The 22,776-nt window shown below is 40.1% G+C and overlaps 2 protein-coding genes across 6 annotated transcripts in view; one reads left to right on the top strand and one right to left on the bottom strand.

Moving 5' to 3' along the window:
* The window catches only part of LOC124275683 (protein lin-54 homolog), a 30,845-nt gene extending 25,969 nt beyond the window's left edge, over positions 1–4,876 (bottom strand). For 4 of the 5 annotated variants that reach the window (XM_046711316.1, XM_046711332.1, XM_046711323.1 and 1 more), the window contains exons 1-2: positions 4,789–4,876; positions 2,258–3,279 (exon numbers count right to left, since the gene is read on the bottom strand). In XM_046711316.1, coding sequence (XP_046567272.1) covers positions 2,258–3,279; positions 4,789–4,807 — 1,041 coding nt within the window. In that variant the 5' untranslated portion in view covers positions 4,808–4,876. Of the gene's footprint in view, positions 1–2,257; positions 3,280–4,608; positions 4,724–4,788 lie in introns of those variants that run through there. The other variant, XM_046711342.1, reaches the window with a different exon arrangement.
* Positions 4,877–5,027: 151 nt separating this feature from the next.
* On the top strand, positions 5,028–20,249 carry LOC124275710 (COP9 signalosome complex subunit 4-like). Its single transcript, XM_046711352.1, has 11 exons — positions 5,028–5,163; positions 6,557–6,636; positions 8,593–8,744; positions 8,965–9,068; positions 9,208–9,361; positions 12,922–13,072; positions 15,194–15,278; positions 16,235–16,320; positions 16,935–17,050; positions 18,364–18,448; positions 19,695–20,249. Exons 1-11 carry the CDS (start codon positions 5,081–5,083, stop codon positions 19,826–19,828), a joined length of 1,230 nt encoding a protein of 409 aa, XP_046567308.1. The 5' UTR covers positions 5,028–5,080; the 3' UTR covers positions 19,829–20,249.
* The last annotated feature ends 2,527 nt before the right edge of the window (positions 20,250–22,776 follow it).

Raw genomic sequence — 22,776 nt, forward strand, 5'->3', positions numbered from 1 at the left:
TGTTACCCTATACACACGCCTTATGTTCTGCTATTTGATAGCTGTGTCACTGAAACTGCAAATGATATATTTTACAGTAGGCAGTGAACTTGACCTTACTTTCACTGATGCTGTACAAAAGTTTTAAAAAGCTGAGCTTATTGATACACAACAGGTTATGTATTTTCTGACTTGGTGCCAATTACAGTTATTTATTATTAAGGCCAGACCAATTTTATTTCTTGTTTTACGGATTTTTGTACTCAAAAAACCTAAAGGCAGGAGGGAAAAAATAAAATCAAGTCATCAGAAGATGACATATCCCCCCGGTCCCCACATATTTGAAAGAACAAATCATCTGACAGTTACTTAAAGTCCAAATTGTTTCCATGGAAATCATGAGAAATATAAATGCCAACAAGAAGACAAAGTCATCAATATCCCCCGCAATGGCAAAATACTCTTCATCATTATGTCTACGAGTTATGATTATGTCAAATATTTAGGTGTGTATATAGAAAAGTGGAAGGAGAGTATTGAAAGGTTTTTAAAGTTCTGCTCCAGAAAAGGAGAACTATCACCAATTTCAGTCTATGTCAAACTTGTCGCCATGGAAATGCCAAAAATATTTAATTCAGAATTCCAAAACTACCAAAAAGCACCAGTACACCACCAGATCTATGTATGTGCCAAGTTTGGTGAAGAAACATTTAACGGCTTTAGAGTTCTGCTCCGGAAAAGAGCACTACCACTAATTTCATTCTAAGTCAAACTTGTTGCCATGGAAACGCCAAAAAGATTTTATTCAGAATTCCAAAACTACCAAAAGGCACCAGTACACCACCAGATCTATCTATGTGCCAAGTTTGGTGAAGAAATATTGAACGGTTTTAGAGTTCTGCTCCAGAAAAGACAGATGTGCACGGACGGAGTCCATTTTAATACCCCCCGCAAAACATGTTGCGGGGGGATAAAAATCTGTAAATAGCAAAAGGCACCATTTCAAAATTTGCCTAATATATCTGCCAAGTTCTGTTGAAAGATACTGAATGCTTTTCGAGTTGTGCACCGGAAATGAAGCCCACCCCTCCCTTTTGGGACTAAGTCCTAATCGTTTCCATGGAAACCAGGAAAAATAAAAATGCCAAAATTCTGCCAAATAGCAAAAGGCACCACTTTGGCATCTGCCTCACATATCTGCCCAGTTTTGCTGAAAGAAATGGAGAAGTTTCCAGTTGTGCTCCGGAAACGAAACCCACCCCTCCCTTTTGAGACTAAGTCTGAATCGTTTCCATGGAAACCGAGAAAATAATAAATCACAAAAATCTGCAAATAGCAAAAGGCACCACTCTGGGATCTGCCTCACATATCTGCCAAGTTTTGCTGAAAAATATTAAGAAGTTTTCCAGTTGTGCTCCGGAAACGAAGCCAACCCTCCCTTTTGGGATAAAGTCTGAATCGTTTCCATGAAAATCGGGAAAAGTAAATATGCCAAATTCTGCCAAATAGCAAAAGGCACCACTTTAGGATCTGTTTGATATATCTACCAAGTCTTGTTGAAAAATATTGAACGGTTTTTGAGTTATGCTCCGGAAACGAAGCCCACCCCTCATAAGTCCAAAATGTTTCCATGGAAATCGAGAAAAATAAAAATGACAATAATCTGTAAATAGCAAAAGGCACCACCTTAGGTTATGTTTGCCATATGTACCAATTTTTGTTGAAAAATATCGAACGGTCTTTGAGTTATGCTCCGGAAACAAAATGATTACGGATGGATGGACAGACGGACGAGGCGACGACTATATCCCCCGCATTACATGCCGTGGGGATAAAAACACACCCTAGAATAATTTTGTTGTTGTTGTTTTATTTGAGTGGCATTCTAGAACCCTGGAATAGTTTGAAATTGACATCTGATTCTTCTGATACAAAAATCAGAACAATCTTGTTTCAACTTGACACTAAGTTCAACTTTCCCAACAAGATGAAGCCGCCAATAAACATACTGAAATATCAAAACTATTAATTAGTTTTCCAAACCGTGGTATACCGGTTATACTGTGCCTCTCTACCAGCCTGCCAGCAGCACTGTCAGACCTAGTTTAGAATCATATACCTTGCATAATCTGAATCATAGTACATCGACACAATAACGTTTGAGTTCAATAGAAAGTTTCACTGGATATGAATTCAGCTGGAAATACCACCTTGTCAGCACAATACTGATCTGAAACATCAAAGAGAAAAGAAATAATTAATAGTCATATTTGCTTACCCCATTGCCTTGTTTAATTATGAGTTTAGATGGAGACATTGTGATGGTTGCAGGTTTGGCCGCCGACGTTGTGCTGGTTGTGAGCGTGCTTGCTAAGTCAGTAAATGTCCTTGCCATTACAGTGCCACTTGCTGATACTGTCATTAACCTTTGTGGAGATTTAGCTATAGACACAGGGATCATAGTAATTTTGGTAGGAGTTTTTGCTGGAGAGATAGGGACTTTATTTACAGGGATGACTTTCGTAGGAGATCCTGGTAATGTTGCTAGCACTGTTTTCATAGGGGACACGATTCCCTGTGAGGTTATAGTCACTGTTTTTGTTGGAGACTGAACATGTGGCATCACATTTATTCCACCTAGTGATTGCAGTGAAACAGTCTGACCTTGCTGAACTTGAGCCATTTGCACAGGGACAGCCTGGGGCTGACTAGTTGTGGGGTTTTTAGTAATTATCACTTTAGTCACAATTGGATTTGTGCCAGATCCTGAAGACAGTTGCCTTTTGATCCCCACTTTGTCATTACTAGACGGCACCTCCACCACTGCTGTCTGCATTTGGTTGGCTCGAACACTGCCTGTATCAACCCGTATGGTCTGGTGTCCACTATCTGTCCCCAAACCTCCACTGTTACTTGGGGACTGGACAACTATAGTCTTGGTTCCACCTGCAAAAGAATCCAGAGAACCACCCACCCCAGGGCCTCTCAGATAAATGGTCTGTGTCCCTTGTAGTGCAGATGATAATGATCCAATCAAACTCGTAGAGGGCTGAACCACAACAGAATCACCACTTGACACAATATCTTTTGGCTGCAACTTGTCAGAATCAACCCCAATGACTTCCGTCTTGATGTCCGACCCGGAACTGTTGGCCTGGTCAGCACGTCCCATCAAGGGAGTCAAGAGAGACACACCCTCTGAAGAGATTGTTTTCACAATGGGAAGTGGTGTTGTGTCTACATTCACATTCTCAATCGATGCTAAGAGTAACCCATCAGTTTCATCATTTTTGGTAATGCCTGAAGAAGATAAAACAAAGCTGTAGTGAAACTGTTCAAAAGCTAATTAACACAGAATACCAATTAGCGTGTATCACTAGAATAAGGACACTATTGCCTGACAGGCTGTTTCATATATCCATCAAAGCATGTGCCCCATATTAGCCTGACATTTGAAACACCACGAACATTATGTAGTTCTACACAGATATCAACAAAATCTAGAAAGTTATGCAAGAAGTAGTCAATTTCTGAACTGTAAACATGGAAGGTTGCATTTTTAACACAAATAACACATCCAAGATTCTCTGCTGTTCTACACTTCTCGACAATTTCTTTACACAGTATGCCATTATCAGGTTAGAAAAGATCCAAGTGGATTGGAGGGTCAGGTTCACTGACTCTGTAACTCAACCAGCATGGAATGTTGTTCACTGGTTTGTCTGGTCCAAACCTGATTACTGACAGGCCACATACCTTGCATATTGCTGAAAGTTCAATGACCTAGAAAATCTAAAATGCATAAACCTGCAAATTTTAACATGGATAGCAATTACAAAGGAATGTGAACTTCACAAGTGCTTTTTGGTTCAAATGTCCCAAAACATCTACAGATCATACAAGGCTGCATCAAATGAACATAATAAAAATGAAAACACTTGTGATGCAAAGCAAACACATATTTTAAGATGTCCTGCACATTTACCTCCTGAGGAAATTCTTGATAACAACATACTTACTCTCTCAACTGCAATGATTGTTATTGATAAACTTTAAGAGGAAACTAAATATACTAAAACACTGCCACAAAACCATGAACCTAAACAGAAAATTGTCATTAACTTTGAAGCTTAGCTCATTACCATCTACTAGAAATATCTTATCACATACATCCATGCATAGCAACAAGAAAAGAAATAATAATCTCACTAATCAGTTCTGCTAACAAAATACCCCAATAAATATAGACAATTTCACTGTGCATGTAGTAGGCTGATACTGACAAAAATGCATCGCCTGTTTCATTTGTATTTGATTTCTGAGACTGCTGGTGGTTATAGTTTGTTAATATGATCATTTCGTTACAATAAATTGTATTGATAACACTTGATCGCGTTTATAAACACAGCTGGATATGTATTCCATATCTGGGACACGTAAACATTGCTTGAAACACGCGCCATTTGGAGATGGAAATTCAGGGAAATTTAAATCGCCGGGATGTTTTAGGAGTGGAATATGCTTGTACAACCTCAATAACAACCTATTATATCATATCGCACGTCTGAAAGAAGGATCGTTCCATCTATATTCGATACAGGACAGGGGATTATTTGCATATTTCAGTACCTTACATTCTCTATATCGCACCACTGTGCCATATTTACCAAATAGGGTTGGATGACATTGGAGGACGCATTACATGGCCGTTTGTATATTATTGCCGAATCGTCCTAATTAGTGATTTAGTTTTCCGTGAAAGCTCAACATGGCCTTTCAATTGTGGTCCGGGGCTCAGAAACCACGTACCTGATCTCTGAGCAGGCATTCTGTATTTGTTCAAAATCACGCGCCCACCATTACCATCCCATAATGTGGACACTCGGCATCATTTTCCGCGAAGACAGTCGCACGGATGGAATAATCTTTTCGTGATAATTGGACAAATATACATTTTCAGATTAAATGATTGTTAAAATAAAAATGGAAGATTAGGCATAAAATCGCCCGTCCAAGTACAGCTCGTTGGGGCCACTAGTTATCCAACCAATGGTAAAAGATGTTTTATTTACTTTGATGCGATCCTAATGTGTCAAAGAACATGGCTGCCCCTGTGAAACAACAACTTTCTCTGCTGGCAAATCTGTCTCATGCCGGCGGTTCTCACAAGGACGTCACTGAAAAGTAGTCATTTTATTTCATTGTTCTTATAGAGATACGGAAATTCATAATTAAACGTTATTATCATTATTTCATTTTCACACAGCTTCAGTCAGTGCCTGTAAATCTACTGTTAACACTAAAGTTGACGCTGGACGAACCAATGCATAACGTTGACAGTTGCCCGTGTATCCGTCATTTTTCGGTTTGACATCGTTCACACACATGTACACGAGATATGTGTTCAGCTTTTGATTGGACTCAATTTGTGATCGGTCGATCACAAATTTCAGTCGTAGTCCTCTATAATTTGTGACAATATTTGTGCAAGAGTTAGTTTACCAGGCGCAGATTACAGTAACGCTGATTGGCTCAGACTGCTGACTGGTTCTTTCTTCACAGGCCTTGCATGTCTCTTTTCCACAGGGTTAGTTCTGTTGGTATTGGGTATGTTTCACCTAATTCTGTCTCCAGCCCTTTGTATTGCTTTAAGATCATTTGGATCAGGTACCCCTTTCAGATCAAACATCCCTTCACTATCCTAGGAGAGGGCACCACTGATCAAATGCCCTGACACAATCCTGAATGTTAGGCACCCTTTTATGATCCTTAAGGTTAGTTGTGGGGTAGGGTATTTTGTCAGCTCTCTCTTTTATCGAACAAATCTAGTACAATTTGAGGAAAATCTACATTTTTTTAATCAAGTTTTGAGGTGTGTGGAGAAAATTGCTACTGTCACAGGTAAACAATTTGGTGTTGAACACTTGGTTAACAAGCACTGATTATTTGTCATAGCACCCATCACCCATTGTGAGTTGGCTAATTACGTGTAGATTGTTTCATCAACAAAACTTAGCTTCAAGCAAGCTTAGTGAGTTTGATTCTCCACACAGTGCTGATTGAAATTAAAAGAAGTGCATTACTCACAGTTTTTGTTATTGATAAAGATTTCCTTTGATTTGTGTTACTGTTTGCAAGAACAACTTGTGGATAGTTTTGACTTTTCCAGGTACTGTTTTTCTTTCCTTAATTCCATTGGGTAAATGGAAATATAGCACTGCAAGCTTTCAGTAAATTAGTTGATAAGCCATGACTTTACCAATAATTACTGCTCATTTACCTCATGATGACCTTGAATAAATATTTTTAAACTTTTGGTTGAAGAGGTGATGTAGTTGATAAGGATAGGGTTTGAGGCTAACCTTCCCTATAAGGTTAGCCCAAGTGCATCTGAAGATCAAATAACCATAGCAATATTTAATAGCACTGTGTAGCTGCGCTCAGTAAACAGCAATCTTACCATCTTTTGTCTGTCTTTTGATGAAAGTGCAAAGAACCAAAAGAAGTACGACATAATTTCTCTTCAGCTGACATTTAAAAGGTTCAGGTATATATAGTATAACTGTTCCATTTTCAGATATAAAGCCATACTTGAAGCTGTATTGAAAACTGGTGGAGCTGACTTGATCCCATCTCTGCAAGCCTTTGTAGAAGCTTGTGAGTTTTCAGCTTTACTCATCCATTGCTGTCCCTCTCCTTTGCTACCTAAAAAAATATTAGCTTTGTAGTTCTCCACTTTAACTATCCTATCCAACATATACCAGGGATAGAAATACTTTTTTTTCTAAGTGTGCCTTAGGGCACCAGGCAAATATTTTAGGTGTGCCTTTCAGAAATCAAGTGTGCCCACATGTTTTTAGAATCAATGACTGTAGCAAGGATGATGATCTTTTGAAATTTATTGTCAGAAAACAACAAATGTAACCAGTTTTTGGTTATCACTGATATGTCTTCTGCTTAAGATGGCTTTCTTATGTTACATTTGTTCTGCTTTCCCATCACCTTTAATAGCTAAGAATCGTGTGAGAGGTTCATTTTTTTCAATATGTCCAACATACACAATTTACTCTTCACTTACCGAAACTATCACTCTAAATGGAACAACACAACACTCTAAATGGAAAAACAACCAGATTTCTTTACATCATCCATCATAATTCCAGTGATTTCCTGGGCGATAAAGTCAATAAATGTTTTTGCTTGTTTGTCATTTGCTTAAGTGTTTTGTTTTGGGGAATAAATGACTAAAGGTGTGCTATGTCTCTAAAAAAATAGGCATGCCATAAGGGCACCAAGAACATTTTTTATCTGTGCCATTTCGATATTTACCGTGCCATGGCACGTTAATACATGGGGTATTTCGAACCCTGTATACTAACCACATAAAAAAACTGTGCATTGTCAAAATATTATCCCAGTTGATAAGTACGATAACAATGTCAAAGGTACATATAAACTTAAATGGAGGGATCATGAGACCATAACAAGTCGGGAGAATTTCAATTGAAAAGTCAATCACAATGACATCACGAGTCCACAAGCAGGAGAGGGGTCAAACGACCATGTCACAAGCTCAATAACGGGTATGTCAACCATCGGCATTGAGAACAGCAGTGCATCGACGACGCATAGAGCGTTGACAGACTTGTGGAAGGCTCAGCATTGTGTCTCTAGCAACAATTCATAGCTAGTGCCACTTAGCATCTTTGAGGTGGATATCAAGAGCTCTACAAATGCATTATGCAGGGGTTGAAAAATACCATTGCCCGACGCCTGGGTCAAGTGGAATTCTCCAGTCGGTCAAGTAAATATCCACATTAAACTTTACCGTGGAACAGTAGTGCCAGACTACTGAAATGTTTTGATATGTATTTTGAAGATGAAATAAATATAATAAATAAAACTGCAATTGCTACCAACCAACATCTATGTTTTATTTCCTAGCGTATTCTTAGAAAGACTTTTAATATCATAATTGATGTCAAATACTCTAAATTTCATACATTTATTAGCTGATCATTAATTGGTGTTTTATTGATTAAAAACTTAAAAAATTATTAGCTGTTCTGTTGTTTATAACTGATAAAGATTATTTGCAAAAGAAACCAAATTGTTAATTGTGGTCAAGTGAAATTAATATTTGGTCAAGTGGATTTTGAAAGTTTACTGGAATAGTGTCCAGTGGAGTTTTGAAATAAATTTCAACCTCTGATTATGATATATATATATATGGAATGTTTACTGGACCAGTGTTCAGTGGAGTTTTGAAAAAAAAAATTCAGATATATATATATATATATATCAAAGCACATTTTAATTTTCAAATGAAGGATGAAAGTCAAGGGATTCTTGAGATGACCCCAAAGTTAACAATGTAAAAGGTCCTTCAATTTGATAACTATAGAAGTAGAGAGTAAAGACCAGGATACCCCATTCGAATACGTGCTCTTATTCCGTACTAATCCCATTACATGTATGTTTTCAGTTGTGTATCGTGAAGATAATGGAACCTAAGAAACAAGTAACTGTAATATTATGTTTATTTATGTTAAATTCAAATCCAGCAGAAAAGACTGACCTTTGCAATGAACCTTTCATATTTTGTCATTGCAGTGGTGAATGAAAATGTGAGCCTGGTGATATCTCGGCAGATTCTGTCAGATTTCACCTCCCAGCTGTCTAAGCTACCAGATGCTATAGCAAAGCAGGTGGCACACTACACACTAGACAAGATACACACAAGAGTCATATCTTTTGAAGAACAGGTAAACACAAACAAATTTGAAATGATCTCCTTTTACCGGCATGTAATTTAAATGGTTTTCTCCACATAAATCCTCTACAGTTTAAATATTTTCTTTATGAATCTATAGTATACAATAATTATGCACTGAATGAATTTTTTTTTGTTTATGTTGGTATTTGCAAAGGACTGTCAAATTGGATTATTTGGTTGTTTACAGCTTTGTTGTTTATATGCTGCAGGTTGCAGCCATTAGACAACACTTAGCAGACATCTACGAGCGGGAGCAGTGCTGGAGGGAAGCAGCAAACGTCTTGGTTGGAATTCCACTGGAGACTGGACAGAAGTAGGCTGACATTAGAGAGTAACAAACAAGGCTTCCACTTTACTGTTGTTGCCTCTTAGAAAACCCTCAGTTCATTGTAAGTTCGTACTGTTAGCAAAATGCACTAACAGACTATAATGTATTTGCGTGTGACTTTCAGGCAGTACAGCACTGACTACAAGCTAGAGACATACCTGAAGATTGCCCGATTGTACCTGGAGGATGATGATCCTGTGCAAGCAGAGGCGTACATCAACCGTGCATCTCTCCTCCAGGCTGACACGCAGAACGAACATCTCCAGATACACTACAAGGTGATGAGGAACAATATCATCTCCTATTCTTTTTCAGAAAAGGTCCTCCTTGGGGTACTTATTAGCATTTTTATGTCCTTTAAAAATTCCTGCAACAGTTGTAACAATATTTTGAATAAAATTTTACTAAACAGAAAACTGGTTTTTGCCTTGTTCAACCACCCCTGCAGAGCCTCACTTGGTTTACAGCCAAGAGAAGGTTATTCTAACCTCGCTAATCACTTTCTATGCTGTCGTTCACCAAGTTAAGACATGTGTGCTGTTTTATTCCTATGCACGTTTTCGCTGGAAAGGCTTATACACTTTCGATTAGGCATTGTTGTAGCGTGTATTACATCACATTATGTTTATTACATTTTGTTTTGTGACACGTCATCGCTTCTAGCTTGTGCTTTTTTGTTTTGATGATGCTACGCGACCTATGATTTTCTTCTGTCAGTTTGTTTAGCGATATTGCCAGTTGAATATTGCTCGATCGTTTCTGCAATTTCTGTTGCATTTAGTGTTGTATTCTCTTTGCCAAAAGTCTCAACTTCAAGCAACATGTTTGTCAAGATGGCGGATGCGGCGAGCGGCATGATACATTCTTCTACATGTTTACATGTTCAGTCAGTGTTGCCGTGTTTGCTTTTATGTTCTGCTTCACATTATAATTATCGCCCTTACGCCCTTGCATGAATTTATTCTTGTTTACGTAATGTTTGTGTAATGTTATACATACATGCATTACATACATATACACACCACTTACCAGGTTTGGTTGACTTTTTGCTGTCTTTCAAACATTGCCTGACTTGCCAGACCAACCTACCCCCGCAAGATCCACATGACTTGTGCCTCCTATGTCTTGCGGAAGAGGGGCATGACAATGAGGGATGCAGGATATGTCTAGGTTTTTTACTCCAAGAGCGCGTAAAACCAGACACGCAGAATTGTTCTTTTATACCAATTTGTTGCAGACGGGGGTCGATATCTGTGGGGGGAAAAAAAACAACCCAAAAAACCCCCACACACACTCGATGCAGGATCTGGTCTTTCTTGGGGCGAGATTCAATTCCGAGCATGGCCTTGTCTCCCAGTCTCAAGACCGCATCATCAAAGTCCAGAAGACAACTCTTCAGTTCCTTGAGTCCCCCAGAGTTTCAGCAAGGACATGGCTCAAGTTGCTAAGAAACATGGCTGAGTGGTTGATTCCTCATCTTCAGTGGTGGATCAATGTCGGGAATATCTCTACAAGGGACTCCCCCTAGAGATGCTGACACTCTCGATCCAAACAGATGTATCCCTCATGGGTTGAGGAGGTGTTCTGAGCAACCTGTCAGTGTCCGGACATTGGTCGGAGACACATGAATGTGTTGGAATTGGGAGCAGTCAGGTTGGTGTTTGAACGGTTCGTGGAGCAGGGTCAGAATCAGGTGGTCCGTCTCGAGATGGACAACCAGACAGTGATGACTTATATCCTGAAGCAAGGTGGCACTGTATCCATGTCGCTCGTTCAAGAGGCATGACAGTTCCTGCTTTGGTGCGACCAGTATGACGTAAGGTGATGCCTGTTTATCTCCACGGGTGGACAATGTTTGAGCAGACACACTCTCCAGATGCATCTTAGCCCCACACAAGTGGATGTTCAGTCTGGAGATATTCGGGATTATCTCCCAGTTGAACGGGTCGTGTCAGGTGGATCTGTTTGCCTCCGGAGTGACAAACCAGATACCAGTGTTCTGCTCTCCGATCCCCGAACTGAGGGCTTTAGACTCTGGCGCCTTCGATTGGAAGGACAGGGTACTGTGGGCCTTCCCACCAATACTGATGATCCCTAAGGTCTTCTCGCAGCTAGCTACCCAGCCAGCTCGACTGCTTTTGCTACTTGCACCTCTTTGGTTTCCGGTAATCCTCAGTTTTCTGGCGCAGCCTCCTGTACTATTACCCTTCCAACCGGACCTTCTATCCCAGAACGGAGCGCCACACCCAAATCCCAGGAACCGTTTGCAAACACAATTCTGGCTTCACGGAAGGATTCGATAAACAAGGACAGATGAGCCTGCTATGCAGATACCTGTTGTTGGTGCTGTGTTTTCAAGCAGGGGTGGACAGGATCCGACCCGCTAACCAGCAGATCAGCCCTACTTGGGATTTGTCCTTAATTGGCTGTCCGGTCCTCTTTTTCACAATCTGTCTTCTCTTTCACTCCAACTGTTAAGTTGGAAGGGAGCATTTCTTGTGGTGGCAGATAGGTTGGCGACATTCATGCGATGTCCATCGATCCGGTCTTTCTGACGGTCTTTCACAAGATAAGATAGACAGCGCCTTCCACGAGACGAGACGGCTCCTATTGACCTCCCTGCTCTCTCTCAGCCTTCCTTGTCGGGGACCGCTCCTAGACGTGCTCACGACTTGGATGTCCACAAGACTCTCAAGGTCTATATCAAATGAGCTAAAGATATCCGTAAGGATAATCAGTTGTTTTGCTTTTACGGCAGTGGGAAGGATGGTCTTCCGGCAAGCAAGCAGACCATCTCTCAGTGGCTTGTTTCAGCCATTTGCATGGGTCAATCCACAAGGGCTTATCTCCTCCAGAGGGTTTAAAAGCTCATTCGGTTAGGGCAGTAGCAGCCTCTGAAGCATATGCTGCGGCCCTGACCATTGAAAAGATCTGCTCAGCGGTCATTTGGAGTCAACCTACTGGCAAACAAAGAAAAGTTGGACCGGCGCAGAGAACTCGTTTACGAGAAGTAGGCGGTGTACGGCAATGAGCAAACCCATTTGGTTTGTGAAAGATAGAGCAGATGTAGGCTAGTGCACGTGCGTTGCATGACGATGAAATTGATTCCGAGTGTAGCTGCACACGCCTTGTGCCTTGCTTTACCCATCACACTACACTTGATGGCGGACAACCTGGGGCCCCTTAGCTATCAATGGCAAGGGCCAGTGGGCGGCATTCATACATGCTAATACGGGTCAGTTGTCAGGTCGGTGCTCAACTTATCCTTGTTTGCCAGTAGCACGTTCATTAAGCACTGCCAACTCAACACGCACTCTAGCGAGCGTGCTCGGTTTGGTCAGTCAGTTCTCCGCACTGGGCAGAGTCGGAACTCTCTAGCTGAGTGAGCTTTGGAGATTAGACTGTTTCTGCACCCTTTCGGGTGATGGGTATTTACACTTTTCCCCCTGGTGGTGGTATTTTATCCCTCCCATAAATTGCATAATGGGTTTGCTTTCGTTCAGTTTCCTCAGAAAGCTTTCCTAATTTTCTTGGGGTTTAATCAAGGCCCTTGCTAAGTCCTTTTCCAAATTGAGATTGCATCCCTGTATAATGTTTCAGTCAGCAATATTCTGTCAGTGTTTGTGAAAACTTTTCTGGGGGCTGGGTATTCTCATTTTAGTGACAAATCAAATCAATAATATATTTAGTAAAAAGTGTTAACATCTCTATACATACTGATATTACTGAGAATAGGTCAACTGGCAAAATTCTGACAAATAGTACGAATTACAGCAGAAATTATAGAAAAAAAATTAACAGTTGAAAATCTGACTAATCATGTATTCATTGTTTACAGGCGTGTTATGCACGAGTACTGGATTTCAGAAGAAAGTTTATTGAGGCTGCCCAGCGATACAATGAATTGTCATACAAGACAATTGTAGCAGAGCAAGAGAGGCTGACAGCGTTAAAGAATGCACTCATCTGTACCATACTGGCTTCAGCAGGTACTTTTCATTATCTCATGTCTATTTACCTATTGCCTATAATGAAGGTTCTCTGATGAAAAGTTTTCTGATATTGATGAACAGGAAACAATCAGAAGATAAGCGATAGGGATTATTTCTAAAAACTGATGCAGGATTCTTTTCAGGACTTCATTACTTCATGGGCTTAGGAACAAGGGAAACATCTAGTAATGGGGTTGATGTAGACCAATGACATTCTTAACTTATCCTGGATTACATATTGCACGTACAATTGCCCATTTCCTAGCAAGTAATATCCCTGGTGTTGGTCAGTCATCAACATATTGCAAGGACTAGCAACTAACTCAGTCTTCATCAACAAATAAGGCTTTTATCACTTCTGTTTTATCATACCAGATCCTGATACAGGCCAGAGTGAGACACATCCCCAGGTGCAGGAACGTCCTAGCTGACGTGCTATCACAACCAAACCACCCATCTCCAACAGAAAACTGCATGGGCAATGTTTCCTACTACTAACCCAGCAGTTGGGTTTGCCACTAGACATAACAGACAGCTGACGACCTTCATGCGGTTGATACCCTAGCCATAGATTAGTTTCCATATCTCTCTCTCTCTCTCCCTCTCCTCCCCTCTCCCTCTCTCTCTCTCTCTCTCTACCTCTGCCTCTCCTCTCTTTCTCTCTCTCTCTCTCTCTCTCTCTCTCCCTCTCTCTCCCCTCTCCCTCTCTCTCTCTCTCTCTCTCTAGCCTCTCTCCTGGACCAAACACCAGGGTAATCTCTGAAGATCTCTGGACCTCCTTGAAGACCTTGTTTTTGGTTTTGCACTGGGATTTTGTTGCCAAAAATCAGCACTCCAGCCCGCTGGATAGACCTTTTAACCCCTCCATTCCATCATTGGACATCAGATTTCACCGGGGTTGTGGAGGTCATCATGTTTGGCCAAAGCATACTGACGACGCTACTGCTTCATCGTTCGTTGCCAGTTAGGACTTCATTACTAAGTGCAATGTGCTATATGTAATGCAGGAATGTACATGAAATAGACATATTACCCTGTGTAGTTTCTGTGGGAATAGGTAAATGTTTAATGTCACATTTAGCAATATTCTTGCTATATCACGGCTGCTTGTAAATACTTAAGGGTGGATATGTCAAACCAGTGACTGGAAGGATGAGCTAGAATCCAACCATCCAGGTCATTGACATTGATCCAGGCCAAACCACATCTTTCCCTCCTATCTTTGATGGGATGTTCATTTATATTTTAAGTGTTATTTTTAGTAGTGTATAAAAATTTGACATTGGTAGCCGTAGCGTGAGGTTTGTAAGGAAGATAGCCATTTGGGAACACCAACAATGTGACCTGGCTTGCCAGTGTGAATCATCACACCACAAACAATAGCAGGTTAATGTTCACCCTATAAACCAGTGTTCTGTCTGTTCCAGAGTTGATAACAATTTACAGGCTGTCAAATCTTATGACTGCATTTTTGCTGAATATTTAACCAAGAAATTTCAGTTTTCCTGTTAAAACCTCAGCACTGTAGGGATTCAACAATGGGTCCCTATAACCTATTTTTGTTGTAATAGGCAAAATAATGAATCAGATGGTGACTCTCAGTGACCTGGTTGATTGTAGTAGGTTGGTTGTTGTATAACGCTGCACCCAGCAATATTCCAGCTATATGGTGGTGGTCTGTAAATAATCCAGTCTTGACAAGGCAAACCAGTAATCAACATCATGAGCATCGATCTACATTGGGATACAATGACATGTGCCAACCAAGTCAGCACCACCCGATCCCATTAGTGACCTCTTACGACAAGCATGGGTTGCTGAAGACCAACTGTAACCCGGATCATCCCTAGTGTGTTTGATTGTATGTCCCAATGGCATAGGAGGGTTGTTCATTGTATCAGTCACACCAGAGACCATATAATAGATTATTATATTGTCTCTGGTCACACATTTGTCTGGTCCATGTTTGATTATGTATAATTCAGAATGAAATTATACAGCTGTCATATTACTGACTGTGTCATTAAATAACAAACAAATATTCACTTCCTGTTATTTTGTATAAGTTATGTAAGTATGTGGGCCAGCTGTCTCACAGACTTGACTGTTTCTTTCCAGGTCAGCAGAGATCCCGCATGCTGGCAACTTTATTCAAGGACGAGAGGTGTCAGCAGCTGCCAGCCTTCAACATCCTTGAGAAGATGTGAGTCACATTGGTTTTTGTAGAAAGTAAAGCCTAAGGATTATAAAAAAACACACACGCAGAAACAAATCTCAAATTTTGTAATGAAAAATTATAAGTGAACATAATGCAGTGAACTATTACATGTGTTGTCATGCTTAAACAAATTGCCAACACTCTCTGTCAGTTGATATCAGTCAGTTATGAGTAATCCAAAACACCGGAAGGAATAAACAGTCTCAAGGACATGCCAAAACATGCTCCATTATTATGATTGGACATTGTATGATTTGACTACATCACTGAAAATCAGTGATGACACCAGGTGTTCATCAATATGGTTACTGTGTTTCTCTACTGTAGCACCTGTCATTCACACACACAATTTGCACAAAACAGTAGGTGGCTGTTCCCTAACACCACACACAGTAATACTTCCACGATACCACAATTTATACATGAAGTCAGATCAGACACAAAGAAATGTACCGCTATGTAAGTTTACAAAGCAACCCAGTATTGCTGCCAACATTATTTTGGAAACCACAGGTTGTTGAAGCATCTCTGGGATATATTCAGTATATCTATTTTTTGTAGTTTCTTTTCACAACTAATTCCTGTCATAATTTGTTCTTAAAATATGAGTTTAATTACCTAACAATGAGATTCATCCAGACTTGCTCAGGGTCTAAATATGGAGTGAGTAGCTCACAAATGCTTAAGTATAGCTGTTACAAGACCCAGTGATCAGAGAATCTCTTGGAACAATGTTTATGTGTATATGAGTGGAACACTCAATGTAGTGTCAACAGTATAGGTAATCACAATACCTCCACTAAACAGACACAACACTAAGCACAGCACAACAGAAATATGGTTACTGTTCATAGTAATAGATGAATATCGGGTGGTACCAGGAGCCGACTCATGTTGGGTAGGCTCACCTTCACATTGATTGTGTGTTTTCCGTCATGCAGGTACTTAGATCGCATCATCCGCAGCAGTGACCTCCAGGACTTTCAAGCCTTGTTGCAACCCCACCAGAAAGCCATCACAGCAGACGGTCAGTGACCACACAATATGAGGGAATCAGATGGTCTGTGTTTAGATTGTGGAAGGGTAGCAGGCACTCATGATAATTTTACAGACTGTCAGTGATTGCATAACAGGAGGGAAGTAGACAATGATGACATGATAGGAAGATAGCAGACAGTCAGTGATCACATGATAGGAAGATAGCAGACAGTGATCACATGATAGGAAGAAAGCAGACAGTCAGTGATCACATGATAGGAAGAAAGCAGACAGTCAGTGATCACATGATAGGAAGATAGCAGACAGTGATCACATGATAGGAGGGAAGCAGACAGTTAGTGATCACATGATAGGAAGAAAGCAGACAGTGATCACATGATAGGACGATAGCAGACAGTCAGTGATCACATGATAGGAGGGAAGCAGACAGTCAGTGATCCCATGATAGGAAGATAGCAGACAGTGATCACATGATAGGAGGGAAGCAGACAGTCAGTGATCATGTGATAGGAGGGAAGCAGACAGTCTGTGTTTGGTGGGCTATGTTGGTAGCAGACAGTCTGTGTTGAGTGATTTTGTTTTGCCATATGCAGTTTTCTTGTCTGAATATATTTGATTTGTCAAAGTATTTGTTTGTTTCAGGGTCAACCATTTTGGACCGAGCAGTGATAGAACACAACTTGCTCTCTGCTAGTAAACTTTATAACAACATTTCATTTGAAGAGCTGGGCTCCCTCCTGGAGATTCCTCCACAGAAGGTAGGTGTCTGACAAGAGGCCATCTTAGGAACACATTCAGTTGTTGTTATCCCCCGCAACGCGTTTTGCGGGGGGTATTAAAATGGACTCCGTCCGTCCGTCCGTCCGTCCGTGCACATTTGTCTTTTCCGGAACTCTAAAACCGTTCAATATTTCTTCACCAAACTTGGCACATACATGGATCTGGTGGTGTACTGGTGCCTTTTGGTAGTTTTGGAATTCTGAATAAAATAGTTTTGGCATTTCCATGGTTGCCTTTTGGTAGTTTTGGAATTCTGAATAAAATAGTTTTGGCATTTCCATGGTAACAAGTTCGACTTAGACTGAAATTGGTGGTAGTGCTCTTTTCCGGAGCAGAACTTTAAAAACCTTTCAATACTCTCCTTCCACTTTTCTATATACACACCTAAATATTTGACATAATCATAACTCGTAGACATAATCATGAAGAGTATTTTGCCATTGCGGGGGATTTTGATGACTTTGTCTTCTTGTTGTTAAACATTTCTTTATGTCCTTCAAAATCCTTTCTAGAGTTACAGGAAGTCAAGTAAATGTTGACATCAAACTCCACCCACCACCCTCAATGAACTTGGTGCAGCTCGCACTAATGAGCAGAAAAACATAAGTCATAGTGAATTTGGTCTACTTATCAAAAAACATTCTTCAAGAATTCAAATGTTTGGCCAACATAGGTGGTTTACCTGATATTAGTGGCATCTGCAAATGAAATTTTGAACTTGGCCCTGACATCTTTAACTAGTTAGTGCACCACCATCTCATCACACCAACCATTGGAACCCTTTAGAGCAGAAAGTATGTCTTGATGATTCCCACCTATGGTTTAGCTAAGCTTCGGTAGACATCCCAAACAGTAATTGGTTAGAAAAGGGATTTCTGGGCTGACCAAGTTTCATTTGTTGGGATGTCACTGAATTGTTCCTTCTCTCACTCCAGTAGACAGATGTATCATTGCCCAGTAATTATTAAAAGGACTAAACATTAAAGTACAGTAGACTGGTTTGGATTATTATCAAAGGCAAGACCTCAGCAAAAACTGTTACTGTAATTGTTGATGTTGATGTAAATTGTTTGTGCGGACACTTTGCTAGACATAACTTCTCCAAGCCACCATAATGTTGACAAGCTGTGGGTCAACACAAGACACCTTGAACTGATAGATCTTCCTGCTAGTTGTTCAAGTGTGATCACTACACACACCATTCCTCACCTTTAAAACGTAATTGTTTTCTTATTGAGTGCAGAATGTGGATGAACTTTTACCTGTAGAGTTTTTTTGTCCTTTTATTCAGGCAGAAAAGATTGCCTCTCAGATGATCACCGAAGGCCGTATGAATGGGAACATAGACCAGATTGACTCCATTGTCCATTTTGAAGGTAAATCAACACATCAGTACATCTTCGTTATGCATTAACTCGTGTATAACTATTCCCTGACATCAGCAGCTGTCCCATGCCCCCACCTTGTGTAGGTTGTACAATACAACATGATGTAGTACAGTTACATCCTATTACAGGTTCGCAGCATTACCACAATACCATTAATCTGAAATACTGTTGAATTCATATTGCAACATGTCTGGGATATACTGGTGTATTGCATTTTTTTAACATCATATTTTCATTTTTTGGGCCAAGTTAACATAAGTTAAAAATCTAATTCATATCCAGAAGTCCGCTGAAAGTTTAATCCAGTGTAACTTGCTTGGGAAGGGTACTGGCAAAGACATTGTATTGCAGTATATACAGGTATCCAGATTGCGATATACCAGTTATTGGGAGCTGAAGTGTTTTTCATTGAGTGACCATGATTGTACATCTAGGTTGTATTTTCTTCATATAAAGCCCCCACTCCTCAATCCAGATTTTTTTTCTAGTAACAGAAATCTTAAAATTAGGTTTTCTTTCTTTCTTCTTGTAACAATTTATAGGATGTAAGGCTAAATTATAATGTTAGTGAATGCTCTGAGTCACCCTTATATCATGTGATGTATCATTTTATAACATGTCCTGTATCTTCTGGGACGTTTAGATCCAAATATGGCACTGCCACATTCTTGATGCCACCCATGAAGATCCGGGTTAGAATTGGTCTTCAGTAACCCATGCTTGTCATAAGGGGTGACTAACGGGATCGGGTGGTCAGGCTCGCTGTCTTGATTGACACATGTCGATGCTCATGCTGTTAATCACTGGCTTGTCTGGTGCAGACTCGATTATTTACAGAATACTGCCATATAGCTAGAATATTGCTGAGTGCGGTGTAAAACTAAACTCACTCACGCACTCATTCTTGATGCATCTACTGAAACAAAAATTAGTATCAAATATTTGTGATGTACCTGTGATGTACTTCCTGTGGCCATCAAAATGTATTACTGCATGATATTGATGATATAGCATGAAAGACTTCTATTCTGACATGTGTCAAAGAATGGAGGCTTTGTTTACTGTTAAAGTTAACATACATTTAGAAATCATTGTACATAACTTTCATAAGCTTCTAAGAAACACAGGCCCTAGTAAAACATACCTTTCATGTTTTAATTAAATTTGTTTGTACTAACGTTTAAGGGATGAACTTGTTCTCATGACTTGCTGATGCATGTGTGTGTTCCTACAGCACGAGAGACACTTCCCACCTGGGACCGGCAGATTCAGAGCCTTTGTTTCCAGGTGAACCACATCATTGAGAAGATCTCCCAGACTGCACCGGAATGGATGCTGAAGACAATGGAGGCACAGATCCAGCAGTGACAGACATCGCACAACTGTCAACACGAACACAACTGTCAGCTTTAACACTTGACAATAACTTGGAGATAGTAATGCAACATACTTCTGGGCAGTCCTGCTCAGTATGTGACGAATATGTTGGAGGTGCCTCACTTCCAGTCATGTTAACTTGTAATTTGTTATGGCGACGATGATACATCTGTTACTTTATGAGGAATGTATGTTCGTCATGTGAAATGATCTATGACACTAAAGACTGGTGAACATCTCTGTCCTGTTGAAGAGACCTCTCTGGCCAGGTGACCAGTGACTAGCTGCAGACTGCTCCTAATGGATCAGAACTTCCAGCAAATGTGCCCTCACAGATGGTGATGACATTGTAAATGTGATCACGAATGCAAGTGAAAAGTGCTTATGAGAATAAAGTATTTATATTCATGAATGTTTGATGCCTTTGTTATGGGTTGTGTGTCAAGGATTGAGATCCGGTACATCGGTAGTCATCTCCTGCTTGCAGCCCCTTGGCTCCTTCCCACATCTTAATCAGCTACATGTATATAGATAGATAAATAGATAGATAGATATTGAAATGGTTATAGCACATCATAATAGCATAGTACATAGTCACAGCACATTATTATACATGATACACTTGAAGTGATGCCACTCAATTAGATGGCTGACTTGGTACGCTGGCGATTGGAGGCCTGACTCTTGAGAGAGGGAATTTGATTTCTGGGTGGGATACAACCTAACAAAAGTACTGGAATCTGTACTTTTTCTGAGAAAGTGTAATCCCAAATCGGGGCTCGATTTAGTGCTTTGTTACCTGCACTGGTGCAAACCGACATTACAAAGTGCAACCTAGTTATTAGTCTAACTTGCACCAGGTGCAAGTCAGTTTTTGAGAAATAAATCAACAATAAATCTAACATTATAAGCATAATTATGTCACCTCATTTTTCTTCTAAACTTTGAATAGTTATGGAACCAAAACATTGCTATTTATTGACACCTCTCAGCTATGACAGCTTTTGTAAACAGGGATCAGCTATGTGGCTTTGTTGCTATGGTTTCAGAGGTACTTCACGGAAATATGTTTATGTGCACTGAAACCTCTGACATGTGAACACACTACACTATCATTTTATGTGATAGCTGACATCTTTATCACACATGGCTGTGTGAAACGCTAAGCCTCCTGTCCACTTGAATTATCCAAACCGAATGCAAATAACCATGGGTAGCAAAAGTAAACAACAGGCAAACATTATAACATTTTTTCTGAAGAAATCAAGTCAAGTAGCCTACAAAAGTGGTTAACAAAACTCGGAAACTGAGAAACGTGCCAGAACGACGAACACCAGTGATTCCATTAACATTGCCGATGCGTGTGGCAGTTCGAGGCCCGGTGATAAAACTACATATGCTGAATTGAAACGCAAATTAGAGACAAACGTAAATCAAACCACATGCAATGCTAAAATATTTTAGACTTACAAATGTAGAGAGGAATGGAGAAAACGGGGATTGGTTGCATTATGATGAGATTGAAAATGGCATGTCTTGTGTCACTTGTCAAAAGTATGATAAAAGCGGAAGTAATTCTTTTAGGAGTGGGTGCAAGTCTATAAGATTAAGTGTGATAGTAATCCATCAAACTAGTGATCGAGGCTCAACTCAGATCTGAGGCCCCACAACTAGCACAAAAATAAATCAGTTTTGCCACTGGAAAAAAATGCAAGAAAATCAGGTTAACACCATGAAGATTTTATTTATGGTAGCATACTGGATAGCAAAAAATGAAAAGAACATTTACAGATTTCCCCAAAAGGCTTGAACTTTTAGAAATACTTGGAATTAAATCAGGCCAGACATATGCAAATAACAAGAAGGCGAGAGAATTAATTGGTCCAATCAATGAATGTTTTTGGCCTAATCTGTGTAATGATAAGTGGGTAAACTTCTGAATAAAACATCTAAATAATTCAATAGCATATTTCTTTCATTACATATATTACAATAAAAACAGTGCAACTGAAATTTGGCTGGTGCAACTAGTTTTTTATCTTAGGTTGCACCTGGTGCAAGTAGATTAACATTTCTTAAATCGAGCCCTGCAAATATATGTTACACCATCTACACTGTTTAGAATGAGAAGCTGAATGTTAGTTGATTAGCATCATTGTTTAGTTAGTGGTTATAGAGTTTCAGTTGAAAGCTACCAGTTAACTGGGTTATATCCCAAAACTTCCACATCCCAATACTACCACACATTGTTAAAACAACAACTCCTCATCACCCCGTTTTAGGTAATAGGATCCTGGTTAATGAGAACATTGCTAATGCAGTCGTGCCCCGTTTATCCGAACCTCAGATATCCGGAAAACTCGCCTTCCGAACGAAAATTCATTAAAACGAATTCACAACGTTGTAAAACTACTCACTTAACCGGAAATCCGGTTTCCGTAACCGGACGGTCATTTTCACATACCAAATGGTAAATCATATGCATTTTTTTCTCGTATATCCGGATGGCTGAGCACCTGTCAGTATGTTTACACGCGCATTTTACCGAGTGGGCTTGCGTGCCCTAACATGAAACAAGGGTTACAAGCCGGCATTCTCTGAAGGGTGAGAGGATTAACTGCTCTTAAATTAGCAAGGTGACACAGAGTTAATCTTGAGGCGTGACAATTTTATATTAGCATTTAGTGAGTGGCTACTGTATGCTGCAATTGGTAATGGCCTCAGCCTGTTGTGAGTGTCAGCAACCTGAAGTAAATGGGGGCAGTGGGGTATCCTTGTGGAGTTCACTTGTCATGCTGAAGGCTTGAGTTCAAATCATCACATGCTTATAATGTCTGTAACCCCGTGGGTGTTTCCTGCTATTGCTGGAATACTGGTTCAGTGGCATAATACTGATCCACTTTCGCTCTAAATAAATGGTTTTACATGTTGAAAAGTAG

Source organism: Haliotis rubra, unplaced genomic scaffold (assembly GCF_003918875.1).
Source record: "Haliotis rubra isolate DU_JTF1 unplaced genomic scaffold, ASM391887v1 Scf105, whole genome shotgun sequence".
NCBI lineage: Eukaryota > Metazoa > Mollusca > Gastropoda > Lepetellida > Haliotidae > Haliotis > Haliotis rubra.

Excerpts from the sequence above, each read along its gene's own strand:
- LOC124275710 (XM_046711352.1), top strand. The coding sequence starts at position 5,081 with ATGGCTGCCCCTGTGAAACAACAACTTTCTCTGCTGGCAAATCTGTCT. Across the intron at positions 5,164-6,556 it reads CACAAGGACGTCACTGAAAA|ATATAAAGCCATACTTGAAG; the intron begins GTAGTCATTTTA and ends TTCCATTTTCAG. Across the intron at positions 9,069-9,207 it reads CCACTGGAGACTGGACAGAA|GCAGTACAGCACTGACTACA; the intron begins GTAGGCTGACAT and ends TGTGACTTTCAG.